Genomic DNA, 23,983 nt, shown 5'->3' with positions numbered 1-23,983 from the left:
TAATACCCAATTATTCAATTAGCGCCAACGTATTTTACCTTTTCGCAATGTCGTGGCAAGGAAAAACAAAAAGAGAAGAGAAGAGAGAGAAAAAAATTTACTTCCTGGTTCGGAGCATACCAGCACTCTGATGTTCCCGAAATTTATACACCGTCTAATATGAAAACGATCATAACTTGGGCCATTGTGTTTATCTATAAATGCGCATAAGAAATCGAGAAATAATTAGAATACACGAAGTCATCACTATCCGGAAACCCGTACGTTGTAACCCGTAATGGGGAACGTGGCTGAGCTTCCCTTCCCCATCGGCCACGCCCACGCAACAACGTGTCTTGTCATTGGTTTGGTAAATAAATGGCCATAACTTGGGAAGCACTTGTCCGATTAATATCAAACCTTGAAAAGGCACATCCGCGGGTCCCCGGCAATATTCCTGGCAAGTTTCAATTAGATCGGACCAGAGGTTGTCGAGAAACAGCGGTCACACACACACACACACACACACACACACACACACACACACACACACACACACACACACACACACACACACACACACACACACACACACACACACACACACACACACACACACACACACACATTGCTGGAATTATAGATAGATAAATCCACTTTTGACTATACGCCTTCCATAGCTATGTGCTTCTCCCGTAACCACGTGATCTGTTTCCACCCCCTGCAGTTACCGATGCAAATTCACCATTCGCCTCATGATTTTTTTCTACAACCTTTCCATTACCTAATCTGAGGAAAACTCTCAAAAAAAAAAATTATAAAAACTATCTCTTATAATGCTTCATCTTCCTTCATCATGTTTTCACCCCTTTCTGTCTGTCTGTTTGTTACTTACGAAATCTAAAGATTTCTGGTTCCCCAGAGATCAGTTATGTCGATAAGTGTGTGTTCCAGGTTAGATTTCCCCACCGATGGAAAAGGGAATTATTCGTGTGACGGGCTGTGCATCTTTGAGTTAGCCGTTATTCTGTTCTATCTTTTATTTCAAACAACAGCATCTCAACAACCACGCCATTCCCACCACAGCGCCAACCACGCCACCTCCACCACCACAACAGCATCTCGGCAACTCCTGCCCCGATATCCCTCAGAACGGGTAAACAGAAGTGACGTTTGGGGCGTGTCCCTCAGGACGGGCAAAAGAAATAGAATGTTGGTTATCATGTCCCTCCTCTACCAACAAAGTGCCAAGCCGAACTCCCCTGGAATTTTCCCCCGCGCGCCTATTTCGTAAGTATATTGATGACTTCCGTCATCTGTTTGTGTGTTTGTATGTTTGTTTGTAGGCACGATAACTCAAGAACGGAAGAAGCTACCAATGTCAAATAACACCACGTGATTCAGGAGTGTGATGGCTAGCGCTGATTAGATTTTGGTCAAAATCGGTCAAAGGTCAAGGTCACAGTGAGGACAAACATCCAAAAAAAAGTTGTAACTCGAGAACTGAAGAAGCTACCAATGTCAAATTACACCACGTGATTCAGGAGGGTGATGGCTAGCGCTGATTCGATTTTGGTCAAAATCGGTCAAAGGTCAAGGTCACAGTGAGGTCAAACATCCAAAAAAAAGTTGTAACTCGAGAACGGAAGAACCTACCAATGTCAAATTACACCACGTGATTCAGGAGGGTGATGGCTCGCACTGATTAGATTTTGGTCAAAATCTGTCAAAGGTCAAGGTCACAGTGAGGTCAAACATTCGATTTTTGATGGTTTGGTCCAGAATCATCGCAGAAACTTCTGGTTTGCTTCGCTACCTTCTCAAGAGCGAAGTCAGCTCCTGACCACTTACAAAGCTTTTGTCCGTAGCCTGATGGAGTACTGCTCTCCCCTCTGGGCTGGTGCTCCTGCCTCCCACCTTTCTCGGCTTCACGCTGTCGAAACCAGGGCATTTAAGATCATCGGCAACTCCCGCAATGAAGCTGAGTCTTTGGGCCTCTCACTCAATCACCGCAGGTTGGTCGGTGGTCTTTCTGTCTTCTACCGACTCCTCTCCAGCCTTGCCCGCCCTGCTCTCTCTGCGATTTGTCCCCACCACATTTCCACAGGGCGCTCAAGGTCCGCCAACAACCCCCTTCTGGTAAAATTACCAAAATCACGAATCACTGCTCATCTTCACTCTTTCATTCCTCTTTTTTCCCGCCTTTGGAATAAACTTCCTCACTCTATTCTTTCCCATTCTTCCCTCCAGGCTTTCAAAACAGCTGTTCACCACCACCTCTTATCTTCCCCCATCCAAATCCTCGATCTTTTCTACCCCCGATAATCCACCCAAGCCCACTTCCTTCATTTCTCCTGCTTTCCTTCCTGAAAGTCCCTGAAATGTCCATCTTCTCTTCGCCATGTTCCCCGTCCCATCCCCATCCCTCTCCCTTCCACAGTTCACCTAATGTGTCTGTTCCCCACTGTTTTGTCCCTTCCACTCCCGCCCCTCTTGTCTCATGCCTCCTTGCTGTGAGTTGTGTGTTTGCTCTCATACGAGCCTCGACCAAGGTATACAAAAAAAAAAAAAAAAAAAAGAGACAGCTTTTATTAGACAAGGTCAGAGCTCAAGTTGACGATTTCGTAAGTACCAGTCTATGACTGCTTGTTACTTACTAAATATTGATGACTTCCGTCCTCTGTTTGTGTGTTTGTTTGTGTGTGTGTTTGTGTGTTTGTTTGTAGGCACGATAACTCGAGAACGGAAGAAGCTACCAATGTCAAATTACACCACATGATTCAGGAGGGTGATGGCTAGCGCTGATTAGATTTTGGTCAAAATCGGTCAAAGGTCAAGGTCACAGTGAGGTCAAACATAATTCCGTTAATTCATGTGGAGAAATGGAGTATTTTTGCTTCGGTCGACGTTACGAGTTCGTTTTAACTTCGATTTAAATTTTATCTTCGGTTTTTGCGATCGCTGAGGACACTTAACACTCGGTTGTCGAAATTCTCGTAAAAATTGGATGTTTTGGAGACGTTTTAAGATTGTATAAAAAAATATTTCACTCGCCGCGTCACGGCTCGTCACGTGGTGCAGCGCGCTCGAGGAGACGCGTCGTTGAGTCACGTAATGGTTTTGCGTGTGCGCGCTGACTGTGTTTTCGATAAAGATGGTGTTTAAAAGTCATTTTTTATCCCAATAAAGGTTATCGTCGCATGCCTAACTCGCTAAGCCGTCGGATCATGTAAAGATTGTTGGTGGATGGCCGAATATTACGGTTTTGTGACTTTGATAAAATAATATAAAATAATTGCGTGGAGAAATGGAGATTTTTGCTTCAGTCGATGTTACGATTTTTGATGGTTTGGTACAGAATAATCGTAGAAACCTCTGGTTTGCATCGCTACCTTCTCTAGAGACAGCTTTTATTAGACAAGTTCAGAGGTCAAGTTGACGATTTCGTAAGTACCAGTCTATGACTGCTTGTTTGTCTATTTGTTTGTGTACAGGATATCTCAAAAAGTTGTGGACGGATTCAGATGAAATTTTGTCTTCCGGTTCAGTGTGTGACAAAGACGAACTGATTCGATTTTGGTGAAGATCCGGATCCGGATCCGGATCCGGATCCGGATCCGACTACGAGAATTTTAAAGTGATTCTTCACCATTGAGAGATATGGTCAAAAACGATATAGTCCTGTTTAGCATGATATTTCAAAAATGTATTGGGCTTGATATGTTCTCGTCAATCAGGCATTACGTGGCGGAGGTATGCGCTCTACCGAATGCCCTTCTGGTTTATTTATGTTTGCATTCTGCAAGCACAATCCACCAGCAAAAATTTGAGTTAAACAGGACGTATCTGACCAAGAGAAAGAATATGAATATACGACATTGCATCATCCTCACGCTTCACCACATCCTCAACAGGCAGCAATTTTCTCAGTTTATGCTCAAATTGCTCCTTGCCCACATTCTTCTGGATGTGAAAGCAGGGTACCGTATCCAAATAGAAGAAGCAGATGCTGGTAAGGATGACAATCCATTATTCTTTACAATGAAGTAATTTCTCCAAGTGACAGGCAGGAATGCAAACAAATTCTGGAGTGGATACTTGGTGAATTGAAAGTTGATTTGGTGTCTTCACATGTTAACCTCAATGCGTAATTTTCCACTGATTTTTTAAAAACTTTTTTTGTTGTTGCATGATTTTCATCATTTAATGGTTTCACTCTTACTGTATAATAAGCTTATGTTCTACCATGGTCTTTTGGCAATTCCTTACTTTTTGTTGTTTAAAATGGACAATTCAGACTCCATGGTGTAATGGTTAGAGCGTCCGCTCCGAGTCTGGGGGGTTGTTGGTTCAAACCCCGATCGAGTAATACCAAACACTTTAAAAATGGTACGTGCTGCTTCCTTTCATGTCGCTCAGCATTTAAAAGGATAGAGCACAGACAATTCCCATAGGTTGGCATCCATGGGGAGGAGGAAATCCTTCCTGAAGAAATGCTCCGCTGAGTGCGGTGAGAAAGGTGGTGGCATTATTGTGACATCGCTGATACCCAGAGTATCCCGGGAAGTGACGGTACTTCCCCTAAGCTCAGTGGCTGTGTTAAGTGTTTGTCTTGTCAGTTTGTCCATGTGTGTGTGAATAGCAGCTCCATTACAAGCCTTAGACCTTGTACAGTATATTAAAAAAATAATATGGAATAGGCAAAGCCTCGAAGCGAACGTAGAATTCTTCTTACATTCGCTTCTTAAATATATCAAATTAAAGTCTTTTTGCTATGAAAAAATAAATATTACCTTAACATTACCTTCACAACAACAACTACACCACCTAGAACAGGATCTCATCTGCAAAAATAAGTATTACCTCAACATTACCTTCACAACAACAACTACACCACCTAGAACAGGATCTCATCTGCAAAAATAAATATTACCTCAACATTACCTTCAAAATGACAACTACACCACCTAGAACAGGATCTCATCTAAAAAAATTAATATTACCTCAACATTACCTTCACAACAACTACACCACCAAGAACAGGATCTCATCTGAAAAAAAAATTCTAGATTGAACGTATAATTCTTCTTGCATTCGCTTCTGACTTTACCTATAACTTGTTCACAACTGTATACGCAATTTCCGGTTACTTCGGCCTGGATTCGGGATCAGTGATCAAATAACGTAAATCACGATTAAAAATTATTTTTTGATGATGCGGGAGATATCTTTATTAAAATCAGTGGAGGAAATATACACCATGTCTGATATTATTTGGGTCTTTCATGTATCCGATGATGCCTTTATCTCCCGGCATGCATCATTCCCCATGACAAAAACCGGAAGCAAAAGGGTCATAGGCAATGACATGGATTCAAAATTGCCATGGTATTGTGTTGTTGTTGTTTCCTATTCTCTCATGTGCACGGCTTAAGTATGAAGCTCACTGCATTCGCTATAAATAAAACCGACCTCACTTTTCTGGCTTCCTGGTAATAGCAGTCCAATGATTCCAAGTCCCTGAGCTCACGTAGAACATTTGCACCTATCAAATTGCGAGTGAAACGCACTTTAAAAAATATAACTTCATTTTGATGCTTCCACTTTGTCAATAATCGGCCACACCAAAAAGCAATGTATGAAGGTGCAGTCATTCACATACACCATTTCTGTTGAATATAAGCTCACCAAGTCTTTTGTTTTTGTTTTCAGGGTGTTTGGGATGAGCTTGACAACTGCTATGACAAGATCATACGTCTTGAGGCCACCTCTCATGACGATGGACTCACATCATGTCCATTTGAAAATCTCTCACAGCTTGCCAAGCGGTACAGTCGGATAAGGCAGGAAATGGAGCAGAGGACGTCTGACTTAACAGAGGTATCAGGTCCTCAATCATTCTCTTCAACAATGTCTTGGCTTTTTACATTGAGTTATTACTTTGCTTATATGAATAAACAGCTTCCAAAGCACATTAATAAAACTAGAATGGCACTTGGTAGAGCGCACACCCTCCGCCAGGCTGAAACGTTTAAGTTTTGTAGCCCACTGATAGGCCGGATCTGGATTCGGACCTGAACCAAATTCGAATCGTCTTGTTCTTGTCACCGACTTAACTCATCCACCGAGTTTTGTCATAACCTGTCCAACTTTTTGAAATATGCTGTACATTGTTTTTGGTTTCATCTCTCAATGGTGAAGGATCACTTGAATTTTTTTTTTTTGTAATTCTTGGATCTGGATCCAGATCTTCACCCAAATCGAATCAATTTGTCTTTGTCACATATATTTGAGATATCCTGCTCACAAACAAACAGACAGACAGGGGTGAAAACACATCCGTCCAACTTTGGTGTCGTAGGTAATAAAGTACTTTTTAACCTCCGCCATCAAGGATGGACGGAGGTTACCGTTTTCACCCCTGTCTGTCTGTTTGTTTGTTTGTGAACAGTATTACGGAAAAACTCCTGGACGGATTTCGACGAAACTTGGTGGAGGGATGAGGTATGGTCCAAGGATCATGGCATTACATTTTGGACTTGGTCCAAAGTCCAATATGGCCACTATGGCGACCATTTTGAAAAAAAGATTTGAATTTTTGTTTTTGCATTTCTACATGTTTTAAGTGATTTCCAACCCAAAAAAAAAATTTGTTAGAGAAAAAAAAAAAAAAATTTGCAACTTTCTTTCAAAAAAATTTCGACTTTATTTGAAAAATATTTGAATTTTTTTTTTGCATTTCTACATGTTTTAAGTGATTTCCAACCCCCCCCCCCAAAAAAAAAATTTGTTAGAGAAAAAACAAACAAATTTTGCACCTTTTTTTTCAAAAAAAAATTCTATTTTTTTTGGGCATTTCTACATTCGCGTCGATCTAGTTTAATTTATTCAATCGTGGTTCAGTAGAGTCTGATCTGTTTTGACCTACAATAAATAGGATATCAGGTTCACTTAAGTGACCCAGCAGTATTGGTGGCGGAGGTTTTGCACTCTACCGAGTGCTCCCCGTCTAGTTGTAGTCTGTAAAGCTTTAGTCATGCAATATTGGAAAAGGGAGACAAATTGTTTTTGTTTGTTTGTTTAGAGAAGCAAATGCGTGCCTCTTTCGTTGGGTGATTTTAAACAAGTATTCACAGTGTACAGTATTTTCCATGTATGTATTATGCAAGGGAGGTGTGGGATGCGCACGTCACTTAAAGCCCTGGCGTTTAGCTCTCACGGCTAAACATGTTTTTAAAGCTCCCCAAAATGATTGGAGGAATATTTATTTGCGCTGTCTGTGTGTGCATCTTGCTGTTACAGGCCGTGGTTCAGTTTGCAGACTATGAGAAGTTGAAACAACTTGTTTTACTGTGGATAGCCAAGTCCCAAATGCTGCTTTCATCAGCTGACCCTACTCTACGTGATGTGAACATCATGGTAAAAGGGCTTTTAAAATTCGCTTTGCTTCTTTATTATGTTTTATTCTTGTTTATTTTGATTGGTTAATGAGAGGGAAGGGAACTTGTTCAATATGGTAATGCTGAACCAAAATTAAAAACTTTCACAACCCTAAGTGTATATGGAATACAAATAAACTTTGACATTGGAGGAGGCAATTTGACCCATCATGCCTGCATCCTATCCCCACCCCCATTAACTCATCAATTTGTTGATCTTCTGTATGCGGTATAGTTAAATCTCATTTTTTTCCCCCACCTCACTGACGAGGTCAGAAGCAGGGAGATTAAAATGAGCTCCGACCGACCGATCATCAGTCCATGTGCTTTTGTGTCCACGATATTTCAAAAACCATTGAACATTTAGCTTTTATATTGCAGATATCTATTCCTCACGACATTATCTCATCCTGATTAGATCGCGGCAGTGATTGAACGAATTATATTGCCATGGCAACCATCTCCGTAATATGGATGGCCTGTGTACGCGATATTTCAAAAACCGTACAAGATTTAGCTTTCATATTGCATTCGCTATTGACCTAGGGAAACTAGGATCTTTACATTAAAATATCAATTAATTGACCATTGACCACTCCGTTCAAAGCAGTATGCCAAAACAAAGATGAAAGGAACACGAAATGTCAGTTTAAATATTTATTCAATTCCAAGTTAGAATGGATAGTCCCCTATCTTGGACGATGCCAGATGCCCATGTGATGCGCTGACAAGAATGAATCTGCCGCCAAGAAACCATGACTCGAGAAGGTTTGTGATCACGTGGTTTGCTTTTACCGGGACATCATGACTGGAGATGGTTCGTTATCACGTGCGTCCCGTGTGCAGCATTGGAACCTCGCTATTATTTTATTTCAATAACTCCAACACTAAAAAATAAGGGATTTCCCAAGGCATGATATTTCTGCTGATATACTAATATTTGATGTCGCATGATGTCAGGTAACAGCTTGGTGTTGATTCAGCAGCCAACGGGGCTTGAGCTCAGGACCCTAGGATCCCAAGCCGCCACCCTAACCACTAAGCCAACACCAGGCTCTGGTTGTGAAAAGAAGAGCACTACTAAGTGGTTGTGGAAAGACTAAATCTGAGAGGGAAGAGCTTGAGACAACAAAATGAGAGTTTCATGGGGAATAGTCAGATGAATAAACGGAGGTGAGCATTAATTATGATTGGACTTTTGGGGGTTACAAGGAAAGGGTTTTTGGTAGAATCCATGCAATCTGTAAGAGCAGGGTTTCTCCTTCTTCTTCTTCTTTCATATTACTTAATTTCATTATTACTTACGAAATCTTTATATTAGTTAGATTTCGTAAGTATATTGATGACTTCCGTCCTCTGTTTGTGTGTTTGTGTGTTTGTTTGTAGGCACGATAACTAGAGAACGGAAGAAGCTACCAATGTCAAATTACACCACGTGATTCAGGAGTGTGATGGCTAGCGCTGATTAGATTTTGGTCAAAATCGGTCAAAGGTCAAGGTCACAGTGGAGAAATGGAGTATTTTTGCTTCGGTCGACGTTACGAGTTCGTTTTAACTTAGATTTTAATTTTGTCTTCGGTTTTTGCGATCGCTTAGGACACTTAACACTCGGTTGTCGAAATTCTGGTAAAAATCGGATGTTTTGGAGACGTTTTAAGATTGTATAAAAAATATTTCACCCGCCGCGTCACGGCTCGTCACGTGGTGCAGTGCGCTCGAGGAGACGCGTCGTTGTCACGTAAAGGTTTTGCGTGTGCGCGCTGATGGTGTTTTCAATAAAGATGGTGTTTAAAAGTCATTTTTCATCCCAATACAGGTTATCGTCGCATGCCTGACTTGCTAAGCCGTCGGATGTTGTAAAGATTGTTTGTGGATGGCCGAATATTACGGTTTTATAACTTTGATAAAATAATAGAAATATTAATACTGAAGGACCAATTTTGTGCTCCTCCTAGCGGCCACCTCACGCTTTTCTCGGTACTGTGACCTGGACTGAAAGAAACTTCGTACCTGTAAGAGTGCATCGCACATAGTGGCAATAGTCAACTTTCAACTCTGATCAGAATAAACACTTTTCGTTTTACATTCGTTTACATGGCGACGTGTGACGTCACCGCTGTGAGGCGTCAGGACGTCATGACATCATCGGTCATTCGCTGACGTCATTACGTCTGTCGACAGACCGTCACCGCTGAGAGGTGTAATTCCACTCCTCGAAAATCGCGTCTGCAATGTAAAACCCTCTTCTGCACATGCTGACTACCTCAGAATGTAAATTTGACACAAAAAATGTAACAAGAAACATTGCATCTTCTATATATTAATACTGAAGGACTAATTTTGTGCTCCTCCTAGCGGTCGCGTCACATTTTTCTCGGTACTGTGACCTGGACTGAAAGAAACTTCGTACCTGTAAGAGTGCAACACACATAGTGGCAACAGTCAACCTTCAACTCTGAAGCAGAATAAACACTTTTCGTTGAGACGGGGGCGAGGAGTGAAGAGGCGGTGGCGGGGGATGAAGAGACGGGGGCAGGGAGTGAAGAGGCGGTGGCAAGGTAAGCAAATTTTTGGGTGGGGGTAAGTAAATTGAAAGCGGGAGACGGGGGGGGATGGGGCGGGGGCTGGGGTGAATTGGGTGGGGTTGAGTGTGAGGGGGTGGACAGGGAGGCGGGGGCCCGGGGGCAAGTGGGGTGGGGAATCGAGAGACGGGGGCGGGGAGTGAAGAGGTGGGGCGGGGCCGGGGTAATTAAGTTGTTTGCCGGGGGTAAGCAAATTGAAGACGAGGGGGGGAATGGGGCAGGGGTGGGGGATGAGTGGGCGGGGGCAAGCACGCCCTGTCCAGTCCATGTCCCTCGAGTGTGGGTGAGCTGGTGAGGGTGGTTGAATGAACGGAATCCGTCTGTGACGGGGTTTCGGCTTATATTAAATAATTCCGTAAATTCCTGTGGAGAAATGGAGTATTTTTGCTTCAGTCGACATTACGAGTTCGTTTTAACTTCGATTTTAATTTTGTCTTCGGTTTTTGCGATCGCTAAGGCCTAAGTCACATTTGCCACGGCGGCCACAGTATTTCCACGGTCACACAATGTAGCAGTCACATATATTTTTATTTTTCGGGGAGCCGCACGGCGTATTTAGAAATTGTGGAGACCGAAAACGTGGGGTTGCCGTACGGTCTTTTATTTGATGTCGTACGGCCTTAAGGGGGCCCTGCGGCGGCCATAGAATTTTCAAGGTAGCCTCAAGGTTCCCGCAAGGTGACCGCAGGGGGGCCTTAATGCGAACGTGCGGCCAGACGGACGGTAACGAGTGGGTTCATTTTTATTATTATTTTTTTTTACCAGTTTTTTTTTTCGGCTTGTCGAATTGCTACGGCGAAGGTAGAAATGAAAAAAGTTATAACTCCACATTATAATTCCACGGCGACCCCTACGGCCTGTAAAAGATAGCCAAACAGCGTAGGGCCACCCTGAGGCCACCGCAGAAACTCTGCGGCCGCCGCACGTTTCTGTCAATTCAGAGGGCGTACGGCTGCTGTATCCTCGCCCTAGAGCAAATGTGACTTAGGTCTTAGGACGCTTAACACTCTGTCGTCGAAATTCTGGTAAAAATCGGATGTTTTGGAGACGTTTTAAGATTGTATAAAAATATTTCACCCTCCGCGTCACTGCTCGTCACGTGGTACAGCGCGCCCGAGCAGACGCGTCGTTGAGTCACGTAAAGGTTTTGCGTGTGCGCGCTGACGTCATCACGCTCGCCCCGGCGTCCTTTCGAGTTCGGGGGTCGTCGAGTGTGACCTTTACGTTAATCCGCGGTAACTCGAGAACGGAAGAAGCTAGCAATGTCAAATTACACCACGTGATTCAGGCGGGTGATGGCTCGCGCTGATTAGATTTTGGTCAAAATCGGTCACAGTGAGGTCAAACATTCGATTTTTGATGGTTTGGTACAGAATCATCGTAGAAACTTCTGGTTTGCGTCGCTTCCTTCTCCAGAGACAGCTTTTATTAGACAAGGTCAGAGGTCAAGTTGACGATTTCGTAAGTGCCAGTCTATGACTGCTTGTTTTTTATTGTCCATGTGAAACATTAACATTTTTCATCCCCTGGCAATTCGATTAAAAAATAATGGGTGCATCACATCCTTTTTATATTATCATTAAACATGTGAAATGAATTGGACACTAATGATTGTCTAAACGGTGGAGCTTGAAGATGAATGCCTGAACGAGTAAAGCAAAAACAGACATGAAGTGGGTGCAATGGGTCCCACATTATCTTGTGAACCTTCAACACAGCACATTTCTCATACAAGGTACAAGTTGATGGGAAGCTTGTCCGTATCACATGCTGGACAATCTTTCTGGGTCTTTCCAACTTCTTAACATTCTCTTTTGATAAATTAGCAAATGTACATGTCAAATTGAAAGTAAGAATCTGCAGCTTGATGGAGTACTGCTCTCCCCTCGGGGCTGGTGCCCCGACCTCACATATTGCTCTTATTGATGCTGTGTAAACCAAGGCTTTCAAGATCATTCAATTCTCTCGAGATGGAGCTGAGTCTATGGGCCTATCACTTCACCATCGCCGACAGGTCTGTGGTCTCTCTGTCTTCTTCCGCCTTCTTTCTGGTCTTGCATTCCACCAGCAACCCCCTCCTGGAAAAACTGCCAAAATCCAGAACCATCGCTCATGTCCATTCATTTGTTCCTCTCTTTTCACATTTGTGGAACCAACTTGTAGACTCTCTCCAATCTCATTCTTCCCCCCAAGTCTTCAAGACAGTTGTTCATATCACCATCATCTCTCAGATCGTTCTCCATCCAAAACCATGATCTTTTCTACACTTGTTAAACCACCTCCCAATCTACCCAAATTTTGCTTCTGTATCCATCTTGTCCACCCCTTGCATTCTCCTCTTCCCCCTCATCACTACCTGAATCTCTTGTTTTCATATGCACGTCATTTATTTTTGCGATCTGATCAATGATCGCCGACTGGTAGAATGGTGGCCATTTTAGTTGAACATAAATATGGGCTAGCCCTTTAACTCCATACAGCAAAATTACTAAAACAATGGGGGCTATGACATTTTATGTCTTTTATTACTTGTTTTTAGTCTGAACTGTATAAAAAGCATTTTCAACTTTATTAACAACAAGGAGCTGATACTCCCGGTACCCTGTCTTTTGTGTGGTATGAGGAATAGTTATCTGTAATATGAAAGCTAAATCTTGAGCGGTTTTTGAAATATCACGTACACAAGCTGAGTTACCAAGATGGTTGCCTTGGCAACAGAATTCAGCCAATCACAGCCCTGATCTAATCATGTTGAGATAATGTCATGAGGAATAGATATCTGCAATATGAAAGCTAAATGTGCAATGGTTTTTGAAATATCGCATACACAAAAGTACGTGGACAGATGATCGGTCAGGCGGAGTTCATTTTAATATACCCCGTCCATTTTAATATACCCCTTGTTGGAGGCGCAGGGGACAATGAATGTAACAGTGGAATTGTACATGTTTATAATACATGGCACAATGATTATTAACCTCCGCCATCGAAGATGGACGGAGGTTACTGTTTTCACCCCTGTCTGTTTGTTTGTTTGTTTGTGAACAGTATTACGGAAAAACTTCTCGACGGATTTCGACGAGATTTGGTGGGGGGATTAGGTATGGTCCAAGGATCATGCTATTAGATTTTGGACCAGGTCCAAAGTCCAATATGGCCGCTATGGCGGCCATTTTGAAAAAATATTTTAATTTTTGTTTTTGCATTTCTACATGTTTTGTGATTTCCAAACCCCCCTCCCCCCCAAAAAAAAATTATTAGAGAAAAAAACCCAGAAAATTTTGCAACTTTTTTTTTCAACAAAATTTCGATTTTTTTTTTAATTTTTTTTTTGCATTTCTACATGTTATAAGTAATTTCCAACAAAAAACATGCCAAAATTATAATTGCGGCTGATTTTGGAACTTCAGGTGGATACACCCACGTAAAATCAATTTCTGTCTCAAGGAATCTAGTTATGACGAATGAATTGAGTATATAAAAGGGAAAGTTGCAAACTAACTCTGTGAGCACTGTTGACGTCAAATTGAATAAATAGGATATCAGGTTCACTTGAGTGACCTATCAGTATTGGCGGCGGAGGTTTTGCACTCCACCGAGTGCTTCCCCTCTAGTTTCTGTTGTATTTCCCATGGGGGCACTTGATTGATATTAAACATGTTCGTTTTCTCTGCCAAATCTTTTCATCAATATCAACGTTATTTGCAAAAATGTGCTACTTATGCCCCTATCAGAGGCAACCTTGTTAATCACAGTCTATTAAATTTAGGAAATAGATTTATTAATATTGCTTTAGCTTAGTGTACTATGCACTTCCATATTGTCTTTCATCACTTGTGCCGGATGTTTGACGAACCAGATAGAGATTGACACCTGTGTTTTTCACCGCAGGCAGCCCTGCAGGAGGGTACAGAAGATGTCCCATGGTATCTTCAAGCTATGGAGCAGAAGGTTAATGGTTTGGCTGCCCACTGCTTGACTGAGAAATTGGAAGAGGAGATTAACAACCTCAAAGCAGAAACTCTTGAGCTTCAACAGGATTTGCAAAAGAATGTTCGAAGTTCTAACTTTGATGACCAGGTGAGAGGTGTTGTAATTTTAGTTTTGCATGCTGTTATTTTAGGTCAGAAAGAATTTCAAGTTTTGGTATCCATTTTATTGTCGTTTGTTCTTTGTCACCCTTAATAGTTAACCTCTCAAAGTGAACTGAGCTGCTCATAAATGAATTATATCTTGGTGTGTTTGCTATGAAATTATTACTGTTGAAACTGCCAGACAAGAAAAACAATAGCATGACAGTTGTTGACAGAAAATCAACAGAGAAGACACTGTTACCATTCTATGGGAGCATTGGTTGTCTTCAATGAAAACAATTTTACGTTCCGTATTTTTTGGTGTACAAGTCGATACTTTTTTCCTCCAGAAATCCAGGCTTCAAATTGTGCTCAGAATCGACTTATCTATGGTTTAAAACAATTAATTACATAAATAAGAAGTTTGCACTGTCATATTTTTTCTGAAAGAAATTGTATAATTGTTAATTTAAAACACACCATTGGGTGAAAAATTAATTGACATTAATCCGCTCACTGACGCATGAGAAATTATCCTACCAATAATGAGCATCAATTACGTTTGATCCCTTCTTTTCGATCCTATTCATATGTATCCTTCTGTAAAGCCTCCTGTAAAATTATGCAAGTCGTATATGGCAACTTTTAAGTTGGAAGTTGGTCAGTTAGCTGAGGAAAATTTTGGAAACGTGGCCGTGCACAGGAAATGTGGTGTCAGTGAGAAATGTGTCCAGGACTGGCGTAAAGTGAAGGATGTGTTGCAGATAAACCACAAAACCAAGAAGGTTCATCGTGAAGAAGGTCAGATGTCTCCAAATATCCTTATCCTGCACTGCTTTCCAATGCTCTTGCAGAGACAGCTTGGTTGCTGCATTTACCCCATCCATTGGGGTGGTGTTCTATTACCAATCAGGTTGCAATCACTTACCAAGCCAGCTGTTCCTTATCAATCGTTTTGTTGGAGTGCTTGCTTTAGTGCTTAGAAACAAACGAGCCACTTGGTGAGCACTCTACAAGCTCTTCTGAACATGTCGATCTTCTCGGTTGACAAGATTTTAATTTTTTGGGGGGTTTAAATGAAGACCAGCCTTTTTACTTTCCTTCTTCACTGTCTGCAGCAGTTTCATCAAGCCCTCTTTACTTTCTGCCAAAAGAGTGGTATCATCAGTATACCTGAGGTTATTGATACATCTTCCTTCAATCCCGACTCCAGCCTCTATGTAATCCAAGTTATATTCTTTGTCAAAATTATTTTAACCACAAATAAATCGGTCAATTCCGTCCAATGATAAAAAGGAATATTGATAATATTTATTAACACAGGGGCTGGCAGGATGGCCTCGAGCTATGCACACTCTCCTCTAAGCTGTCTATCCTTGGTTTGAATCCTGACCCAACTGTCATCACAGTGTCATTCCGTCATCCTGGTGTTTCACAGGCAGGGTGATTCATCAATGTGTGCCATTTCTCGGATGGATGTTAAACTGACGTCCTGTCTGCCAGCATTGGTTGGTGGACTTTAAAAATCCCACAGTGTCGTTCATGAATATTAAGTGAGCTATCGGCGGCAGCCTGAACAAATTACAAATTCCTGTCTTGACATTAGTCGAACGTCAGGCCTCACCAGCCAGACGGTTCGTGAAAGACTTGGGCCCAGCTTCCTCAGCCAAACCCCCAATAACCTGGGGCTAATTTTGGCCGTTAAACAATAAGAGGAACAAGTCCGAAGACGACGATGGTTCACGAGCGGTATTTGACGATGTAGATTGTTTCAGAAGTCAAGGATGAGACAATGTGATAATGTTTGACCAAGTTATAAAGATGATCAACATGATGTGGTACGAGTGACAGGTTATTAGATGCAAAATGTCGAAAACCCGGTGTCGTTCAACAACTTTCAAAATTTGACCTTTGCATAACCTTTAAAGGTCACAAAACAATGTTGTGGACATTAAATAAGGAAACAGGATACGTGCTATAGCTTATTGGAGTTAGTTCGTCGAAGAAGGTCGAAAACCCGGTTTGATTCCCACAACTTTGAAAATTTGGCCTTTGTGAACTTTAAAGGTCAAAGGTCAAGGATTATGACCTTTGGTGCAAAACTTCCTCTGGAACATTCCAGGAACAATATAATGTCATGTAGGCTATATGGCATTTCACACTCCTCGGATTAACCAGACTTTGATGAAATCAGCGTAAAAACAAACTTGAAGTGGGCGCCACGGGCAAGGTGTTCGAGATAGAGCAAAATGGTTTCAAGACTTTGGGTGGGGGGTGACCTCAAGATTATGCATAAAAAATATTGCCATCCCAGCTCTCAAAGTTGGGGCGGTCGTATGATTTTTATGTCAAAATTCGCAATTTTCTAAGTTCGTGACCTTGTGACCTTGACCTTGGGACGAAAATGAAAAATAGAGCTCCGTGGGGCTATGCAGGTGCCATTGGGCTAACCAAATACTGAAACCCTTGCCAGGTTCGACAAACCCCTTGGAGAAGATGGATTTTTATGTCAAGATTCGCAATTTTCTAAGTTCGTGACCTTGACTTTGGGACGAAAATGAAAAATCGAGCTCCGTGGGGCTATGCAGGTGCCATTGGGCTAACCAAATACCGAAACCCCTGTCAGATTCGACAAACCCCCTAGGAGAAGATGCAAATTGAAATCAGCTACCCCCTAAAAACACATCGTTTTGTTCGTGACCTTGTGACCTTGACCTTGGGATGAAAATGAAAAATCGAGCTCTGTGGGGCTATGCAGGTGCCATTGGGCTAACCAAATACTGAAACCCTTGCCAGATTCGACAAACCCCTCGGAGAAGATGGATTTTTATGTTAAAATTCGCAATTTTCGAAGTTTGTGACCTTGTGACCTTGACCTTGGGATGAAAATGAAAAATCGAGCTCCGTGGGGCTATGCAGGTGCCATTGGGCTAACCAAATACCGAAACCCCTGTCAGATTCGCAAAACCCCTAGGCGAAGATGCAAATTGAAATCGGCCATCCCCTAAAAACACGTTTTTTTGGGCGTGGCTCCGCCCATAATGGGCGCACCATGCCCATTCTCAGGAAAACACAACTAGGTCATGATATAAACCTCCCACCAACATGTTATCAGGATCGGATCAAAACCCACGGAGCTATGCTCGGGACAGACAGACAGACAGACACACACCAATAACGAATATAGTGGTCACTTATTTTTTTCGTGAAAATGTTTTTTCGTGAACCAATATTAACAAACCTCCGACCGCATGGTGCGCATGCAAACGTGAATTTAAAAAAAATTGTCATCTGTCTGTATGTTCGCGTTTTTTTGCAAAGACTGCTAAACCAACAACCATCACATTTTGCAAACACACGAAATCCAACCCCAGGATTGTTCTAAGGGTATTTTCATCCACCACCTCAGCCCTTAAAGACCCTTAAGGCCCTTTAAGACCCCAAGACTCTCAACACCCTGAATACGGTTTTTCGACCTCCTTTATACCCCAAATATCCCTAAGACCTCTAAAGACCCTTAAACACTTAAGACCTTTAAGACCTCAAAGACCTGCAAGACCATTTAAGACCTCTGACCTTTGAGACCCCTCTGACCCCATGACCCTTTAGACCCCAAAGACCCTTTAAACTCCAAAGACTCATAAGACTTAAGACCCAAATACCCTTTCAACCTCAAATACCACTAAAAGACCTGTAAGACCCCAACCCCCAAAAGACCTGTAAGACCCTTAAAGCCCCTTACATCCTTCAGACAGATTAGACAGCTTGGACCCTTGACCATTTAGAGCTTTAGACCACTTGGACCTTTTAGACCCTTTTTACATGCTTGATAGATTAGATCCTTTCAACCCTTTAGACACTTACGATTGGAAAGTACCCTTTAGAGTTTAGACCAGCGGTTCCCAAACTTTTCCAGTACGTGACCCCTTTCAGTAGTACCAAAAACCTACCATGACCCCCACCTTTATAAGCCTTCCGAAAAAATACTAATTTCCAATGGCGCAGATACATTTTAAAGTTTAATCACAGCAGAGAGAGCAATAACAACAAATAACTAGAGGGGGAGCACTCGGGAGAGTGCAAAACCTCCGCCGCCAATACTGCTGGGTCACTCAACTGAACCTTATATCTTATTCATTAAATATGATGTCAGCAGTGCTGACAGAGTTATAGTTCTTTTCTCCATGTTTTTTTTTTGGGGGGGGGGGGGGGGTTGGAAATCACTTAAAACATGTAGAAATGCAAAAAAAATATTTTTTTTTTCTCTAACAATTTTTTTTTTGGGGGGGGGGACAAAGTCCAAAATCTAATGGCATGATCCTTGGACCATACCTAACCCCCCCCCCCCACCAAGTTTCGTCGAAATCCGTTGAGGAGTTTTTCCGTAATACTGTTCACAAACAAACAAACAAACAAACAAGCAGAAATCGTCAACTTTACCTCTGACCTTGTCTAATAAAAGCTGTCTCGAGAGAAGGTAGCGACGCAAACCAGAAGTTTCTACGATGATTCTGCACCAAACCATCAAAAATCGTAACGTCGACCGAAGCAAAAATCTACATTTCTCCACGCAATTATTTTATATTATTTTATTCAAGTCACAAAACCGTAATATTCGGCCATCCACCAACGATCTTTACATAATCCGACGGCTTAGCGAGTCAGGCATGCGATGATAACCTTTATTGGGATAAAAAATGACTTTTAAACACCATCTTTATCGAAAACACCATCTGCGCGCACACGCAAAACCTTTACGTGATCAACGCCGCCTCTACTCAAGTGCACTGCACCACGTGACGACCCGTGACGCGCGAGTGAAATATTTTTTATACAATCTTAAAACGTCTCCAAAACATCCAATTTTTACCAGCATTTCGACAACCGAGTTTTAAGCGTCCAAAGCGATCGCAAAAACCGAAGACAAAATTAAAATCGAAGTTAAAACGAACTCGTAACGTCGAGCGAAGCAAAAATCTCCATTTCTCGACGCAATTATTCAATATTATTTTATCAAAGTCACAAAACCGTAATATTCGGTCATCCACCAACAATCTTTACATAATCCGACGGCTCAGCGAGTCAGGCATGCGACGATCACCTTTATTGGGATAAAAAAAATGACTTTTAAACACCATCTTTATCGAAAACACCGTCAGCGCGCACACGCAAAACCATACGTGACTCAACGACGCGTCTGCTCGAGCGCACTGCATCATGGGACGACCCATGACGTGTCGAGTGGAATATTTTTTATACAATCTTAAAACGTCTCCAAAACATCCGATTTTTACCAGAATTTCGACAACAGAGTTTTAAGCATCCTAAGCGATCGCAAAAACCGAAGACAAAATTTAAATCGAAGTTAAAACGAACTCGTAACGTCGAGCGAAGCAAAAATACTCCCAATTTCTCCACATTAATTTACGGAATTATGTTTGACCTCACTGTGACCTTGACCTTTGACCGATTTTGACCAAAATCTAATCAGCGCAAGCCATCGCCCTCCTGAATCACGTAGTCTAATTTGACATTGGTAGCTTCTTCCGTTCTCGAGTTATCGTGCCTACACACAAACAAACACACAAACAAACACACAAACAAACAAAGAGAAACGGAAGTGATTAATATACTTACGAAATCTTTAGAATTCGTAAGTAACAAACAAACAAACAGAAAGGGGTTAAAACAGTAACCTCTGATCTTCGATGGCGGAGGTTAAAAATGTTTATTAACAAGGATTGATTTAATCATGTATTTTAATGAGAAGGATGTATTTGCTTTTTTGATACAAGCAAATCAATCTGCGGGTTTGTGTGGCTCAAGGCACATCTCATGTCTGCTTCAGCATCCAACCTGTTTCGGGCCTTTGATTTTATTACCAAGAGAGTCGAGAAACCACTTTCACAGAGGTAAGTCGATGAGAAAGGAATGAGAACCTTCAGGGCGAATTCGCTGGTCTTGGGGAAAGTGGAAAGCATTTTGTATCATCAAATTTTTGTATCAAAATCCCAAAATATCATAAAAAATTCCTCAAAATCTTGGACCCTCCATGACCCCCAGAAAAAGGCTCATGACCCATTTGGGGGTCATGACCCATTTGGGGGTCATGACCCGCAGTTTGGGAACCGCTGGTTTAGACCATCGAGAACCTTTTAAGCACACACCAAACAAACATTTATCATCTTTTTGCAAAACACAGACTATCCTTTTTTTCAGTAAATAATGCACAAACGCGACCCACCTGCTATCTCATAGCCATTACCTGTCACGGAGAAGGGGTGGAGTCTGGAAGGAGGGGTGTGGGGTGAGCGGAGGCAGAGGAGGGGAGGGGTGGGTGGAGGGAGAGGAAGGGGTGGCATTGGAGGAGGGAGGGGAAGGTGTGGGGGTCGGGTAGGAGGTGGTGGGAGGAGGGAATGCAAGGAGTGGGTGGGAGAATGGAGATCAAGGAGTGGGTGGGAGGGAGGAGGCAGGGGAAGGTGGCATTGGGGAGGTTAAGGGGTGTGTTGGAGGGAGGAGCCAGAGGAGGGGTGGGATGGCAAAGGGGAAAGAGTTGGAGGAGGAGGGAGGATAAGGGGGTGAGGTGGGAGTCCAGAGGGAAGGGGGTGGGGTGAGAGGAGGCAGAGCCATGGAGTACCAGAGCTCAGCGAACGTGACAATTGGCGCCTTGTTGTTACCCAACTGTTCACTTGCAGTGTAACATTAATTACTACTATTTGAATGTATCTTTGAGACTTTTAGACCATTACAGACCTTTTACTTTAGACCCTTTAAACCTTCAGACCCATTAGACCCTATAGATCTTTACAAACCTTTGATTTTAGACCCTTCAGACATTGTTCATACCATTAAAACGCTAGACCTCTTCGAGCTTTAACTTAAGACCCTCAAGATCACTGAAGCCCTTTAAGACCGCATTCGACCCTCAAGACTTTTTGGACACTTTTGACCCCTCAAGACCCTTTAACCCCTCAAGACCCTTGAACAATAATAATAACGAGCCGAAACCCCGTCACAGACGGATTGCGTTCATTCAACCACCCTCATCAGCTCACCCACACTCGAGGGACATGGACTGGACAGGGCGTGATTGCCCCCGCCTACTCATCCCCCGCCCCTGCCCCATTCCCCCCCGCCTTCAATTTGCTTACCCCTACCCAAAAATTTAATTACCCCGGCCCCGCCACCGCCTACTCATCCCCCGCCCCTGCCCCATTCCCTCCGCCTTTAATTTGCTTACCCCCGCCAAAAAATTTGCTTACCTTGCCCCCCGCCTCTTCACTCCCTGCCCCCGCGTCTTCACTCCTCGCCTCCGTCTCAACGAAAAGTGTTTATTCTGCTTCAGAGTTGAAAGTTGACTATTGCCACTATGTGCGATGCACTCTTACAGGTACGAAGTTTCTTTCAGTCCAGGTCACAGTACTGAGAAAAACGTGACGCGACCGCTCGGAGGAGCACAAAATTGGACCTTCAGTATTAATATATAGAAGATACAATGTTTCTTGTTACATTTTTCGTGTCAAATTCACATTCTGAGGTAGTCAGCATGTGCAGAAGAGGGTTTTACATTGCAGATGCTATTTTCGAGGAGTGGAATTACACCGCTCAGCGGTAACGGTCTGTCGACGACAGACGTAATGGCGTCCGCGAATGACCGATGATCTCATGATGTACTGACGCCTCTCAGCGGTGACGTCACACATCGCCATATAAACGAATGTGAAACGAAAAGTGTTTATTCTGCTTCAGAGTTGAAGTTTGACTATTGCCACTATGTGCGATGCACTCTTACAGGTACAAAGTTTATTTCAGTCCAGGTCACAGTACCGAGAAAAACGTGACGCGACCGCTAGGAGGAGCACAAAATTGGTCCTTCAGTATTAATATATCGATAGATAGATACCATTCCTTTCATGCCGTAAAGGCGCATAGGGCTGCCCAGGCAGTTTCATTGACAAGGAGTACAGTCCTGGATGGGTCGCCATTCCGACACAGGTTACCCCAAATGGTTATTACCCCAGTCCACTGATACTCATTTTGCCGACCTCGGAAGGATGTTCGGCTGAGTCAACCCAACCTGGTGTTAATTCAATGGTAAAGGCTCAAACTCAGGATCCTTAGGTCCCGAGCCAGCCACTTTAACTGCTAAGCCAACACCAGGCTTATCTCGAGATGCTTTAACCCCCTCAAGACCCTCAGCAAATATAAGCCATTTCATGTAAAAAATAAAAAAAATAAAAAAAAAGTGAGAATAAGTTTATTTTGGAACTGAAAATATCTTACCATATAAAACACAATGTGTGCTTGTATATTTCTTTGTGTATTTGTCTGTCCCCCTTCAAAAGGACGATTAAATAAGAGTTTAAAGGCCAATCTTTTAACACGACTGTGTTCATGACGGTCTAATTTTTCAGGATAAAAAAACTCCAAAAACATTTTCCATTAAAGAGTAATTTCATCTCTTCTTTTGGAAATGTAGTCGGTGACTTGCAACCGGGGCTCAATGGCAGTGTACAGAAGCGTTTTTTTTAAAAAAAAAATCAATAAATACAAGGCACAGGGAGGTGAAATTCACCCGTTATGGACCAAAAATTGTTCACACCATTAAAAAAAAATCGGGATCGAAGGGGCTCGACAGCGGGGTTGCCACCCAACAGATGTATTTGCTTTCTTCTCCAAAACTAGACACAATTTCGATGAAATTTCATCGCAACCTTTATCACTCGTGATGTACCAAAGTTTGTTCACGGCATTAAAACAAAACAAAAAAAAAATCCAAAGGTATTTACTTTCCTCTCCATTATATATTTTGTGGGTCATCCATGCCGACTAGGGGTTCCTTTGTTATCTTACCAGGTGAGCACATAGGGGTATTGCCCCAATGTTTTTTTTTTTTTTTTTTTTTTTTTTTTTTTTTAAATAATGTACCTCCATATCCTTTCTATAATTCATCGACCTGTTTGTGAGTTTGTGTGTTTGTGTGTGTGTGTTTGTCATACTACTCTTCCTACAGTTCTGGGCAAATTACATCCAGGCTTGCTACAGAGGATCAGCACAACCCCAATTAATATACAGGAGTGGTTTTATCTTTGCCGGTGGTCTTCAGGGGTGAGGGGAGGGGATGCAAATTTTCTATATAAATGTGTATCGTGTAGCGCCACCTCCAGGTGGGGGAGGGTATTAGAAGTCTCCAACATTTACAGTGCAGGTTTCCTGTCCCCACATTTTCCAGTGTAGCGAGGTGTTTTGAATTATAAGCAGCAGGTATGTTTTTGCTTCATGCACGTAACTTCATGGGTTATTTTTTTTGCCTATATTTAGAAGTGTCAGTTACCTATACACCGCCCAAATAAAGGTATGTGTCAGAGGAATGTGTTGCATGCCTCGAACAAGATCGCCCGAAGGCGGGTACTCTGCTCGTGGTAAGAAACATGTTGAAAAACGACTTACATTCCTAATTTATCCGAAACGTCATCCCACAGAGTAATTCAAATAATATGCACAAAACAGTTCATTAATATTCATGACCCTGGCAGTACCATCTGCAGTAGCCAGCGATGGATGCTTGTGAGTGTCAGGGAAGAATTGACATCTCTATTTTTCTGACTGACTGACAGTTTTGCTAATTGTCATAGTTGATATAGCTTCATCTTGTACTTCAAATCGACTTATCTATGAACAAAGGAAAGAAAAATAGAAAACTTAGCCAATTGGACTTGTACTCCGCCACATCGACTTGTACACCGAAAATTATAGTATATTATCCCAATATTATAAAGCTGGGGTGGCAGTATTCAGGGCAGTTTCAAACCGATCATGTCCATGGGTTGTGCAATTGTATTTGTCCTGAGTGGGAGCTGTTCTCCTGGGACATGCACTTCTTGGCATATCTCTTGTTGATCCAGTGCCT

At 42.4% G+C, this 23,983-nt stretch overlaps 1 protein-coding gene across 6 annotated transcripts in view; it reads left to right on the top strand.

Annotated features, from left to right (window-relative positions):
* Nucleotides 1-23,983, top strand: part of LOC147020621 (nesprin-1-like) — a 464,443-nt gene that overhangs the window by 67,624 nt on the left and 372,836 nt on the right. For all 6 annotated transcript variants that reach the window (XM_085896125.1, XM_085896126.1, XM_085896121.1 and 3 more), the window contains 3 exons: nt 5,692-5,859; nt 7,282-7,398; nt 13,892-14,080. In XM_085896125.1, the coding sequence (XP_085752251.1) occupies nt 5,692-5,859; nt 7,282-7,398; nt 13,892-14,080 (474 nt within the window). The remainder of the gene's footprint in view (nt 1-5,691; nt 5,860-7,281; nt 7,399-13,891; nt 14,081-23,983) is intronic.

This window comes from Eptatretus burgeri, chromosome 9 (genome assembly GCF_056783735.1).
Source record: "Eptatretus burgeri isolate ZD-2024b chromosome 9, Ebu_testis_v1, whole genome shotgun sequence".
Lineage (NCBI taxonomy): Eukaryota > Metazoa > Chordata > Myxini > Myxiniformes > Myxinidae > Eptatretus > Eptatretus burgeri.
This window is presented reverse-complemented; position numbering and strand designations above follow the sequence as displayed.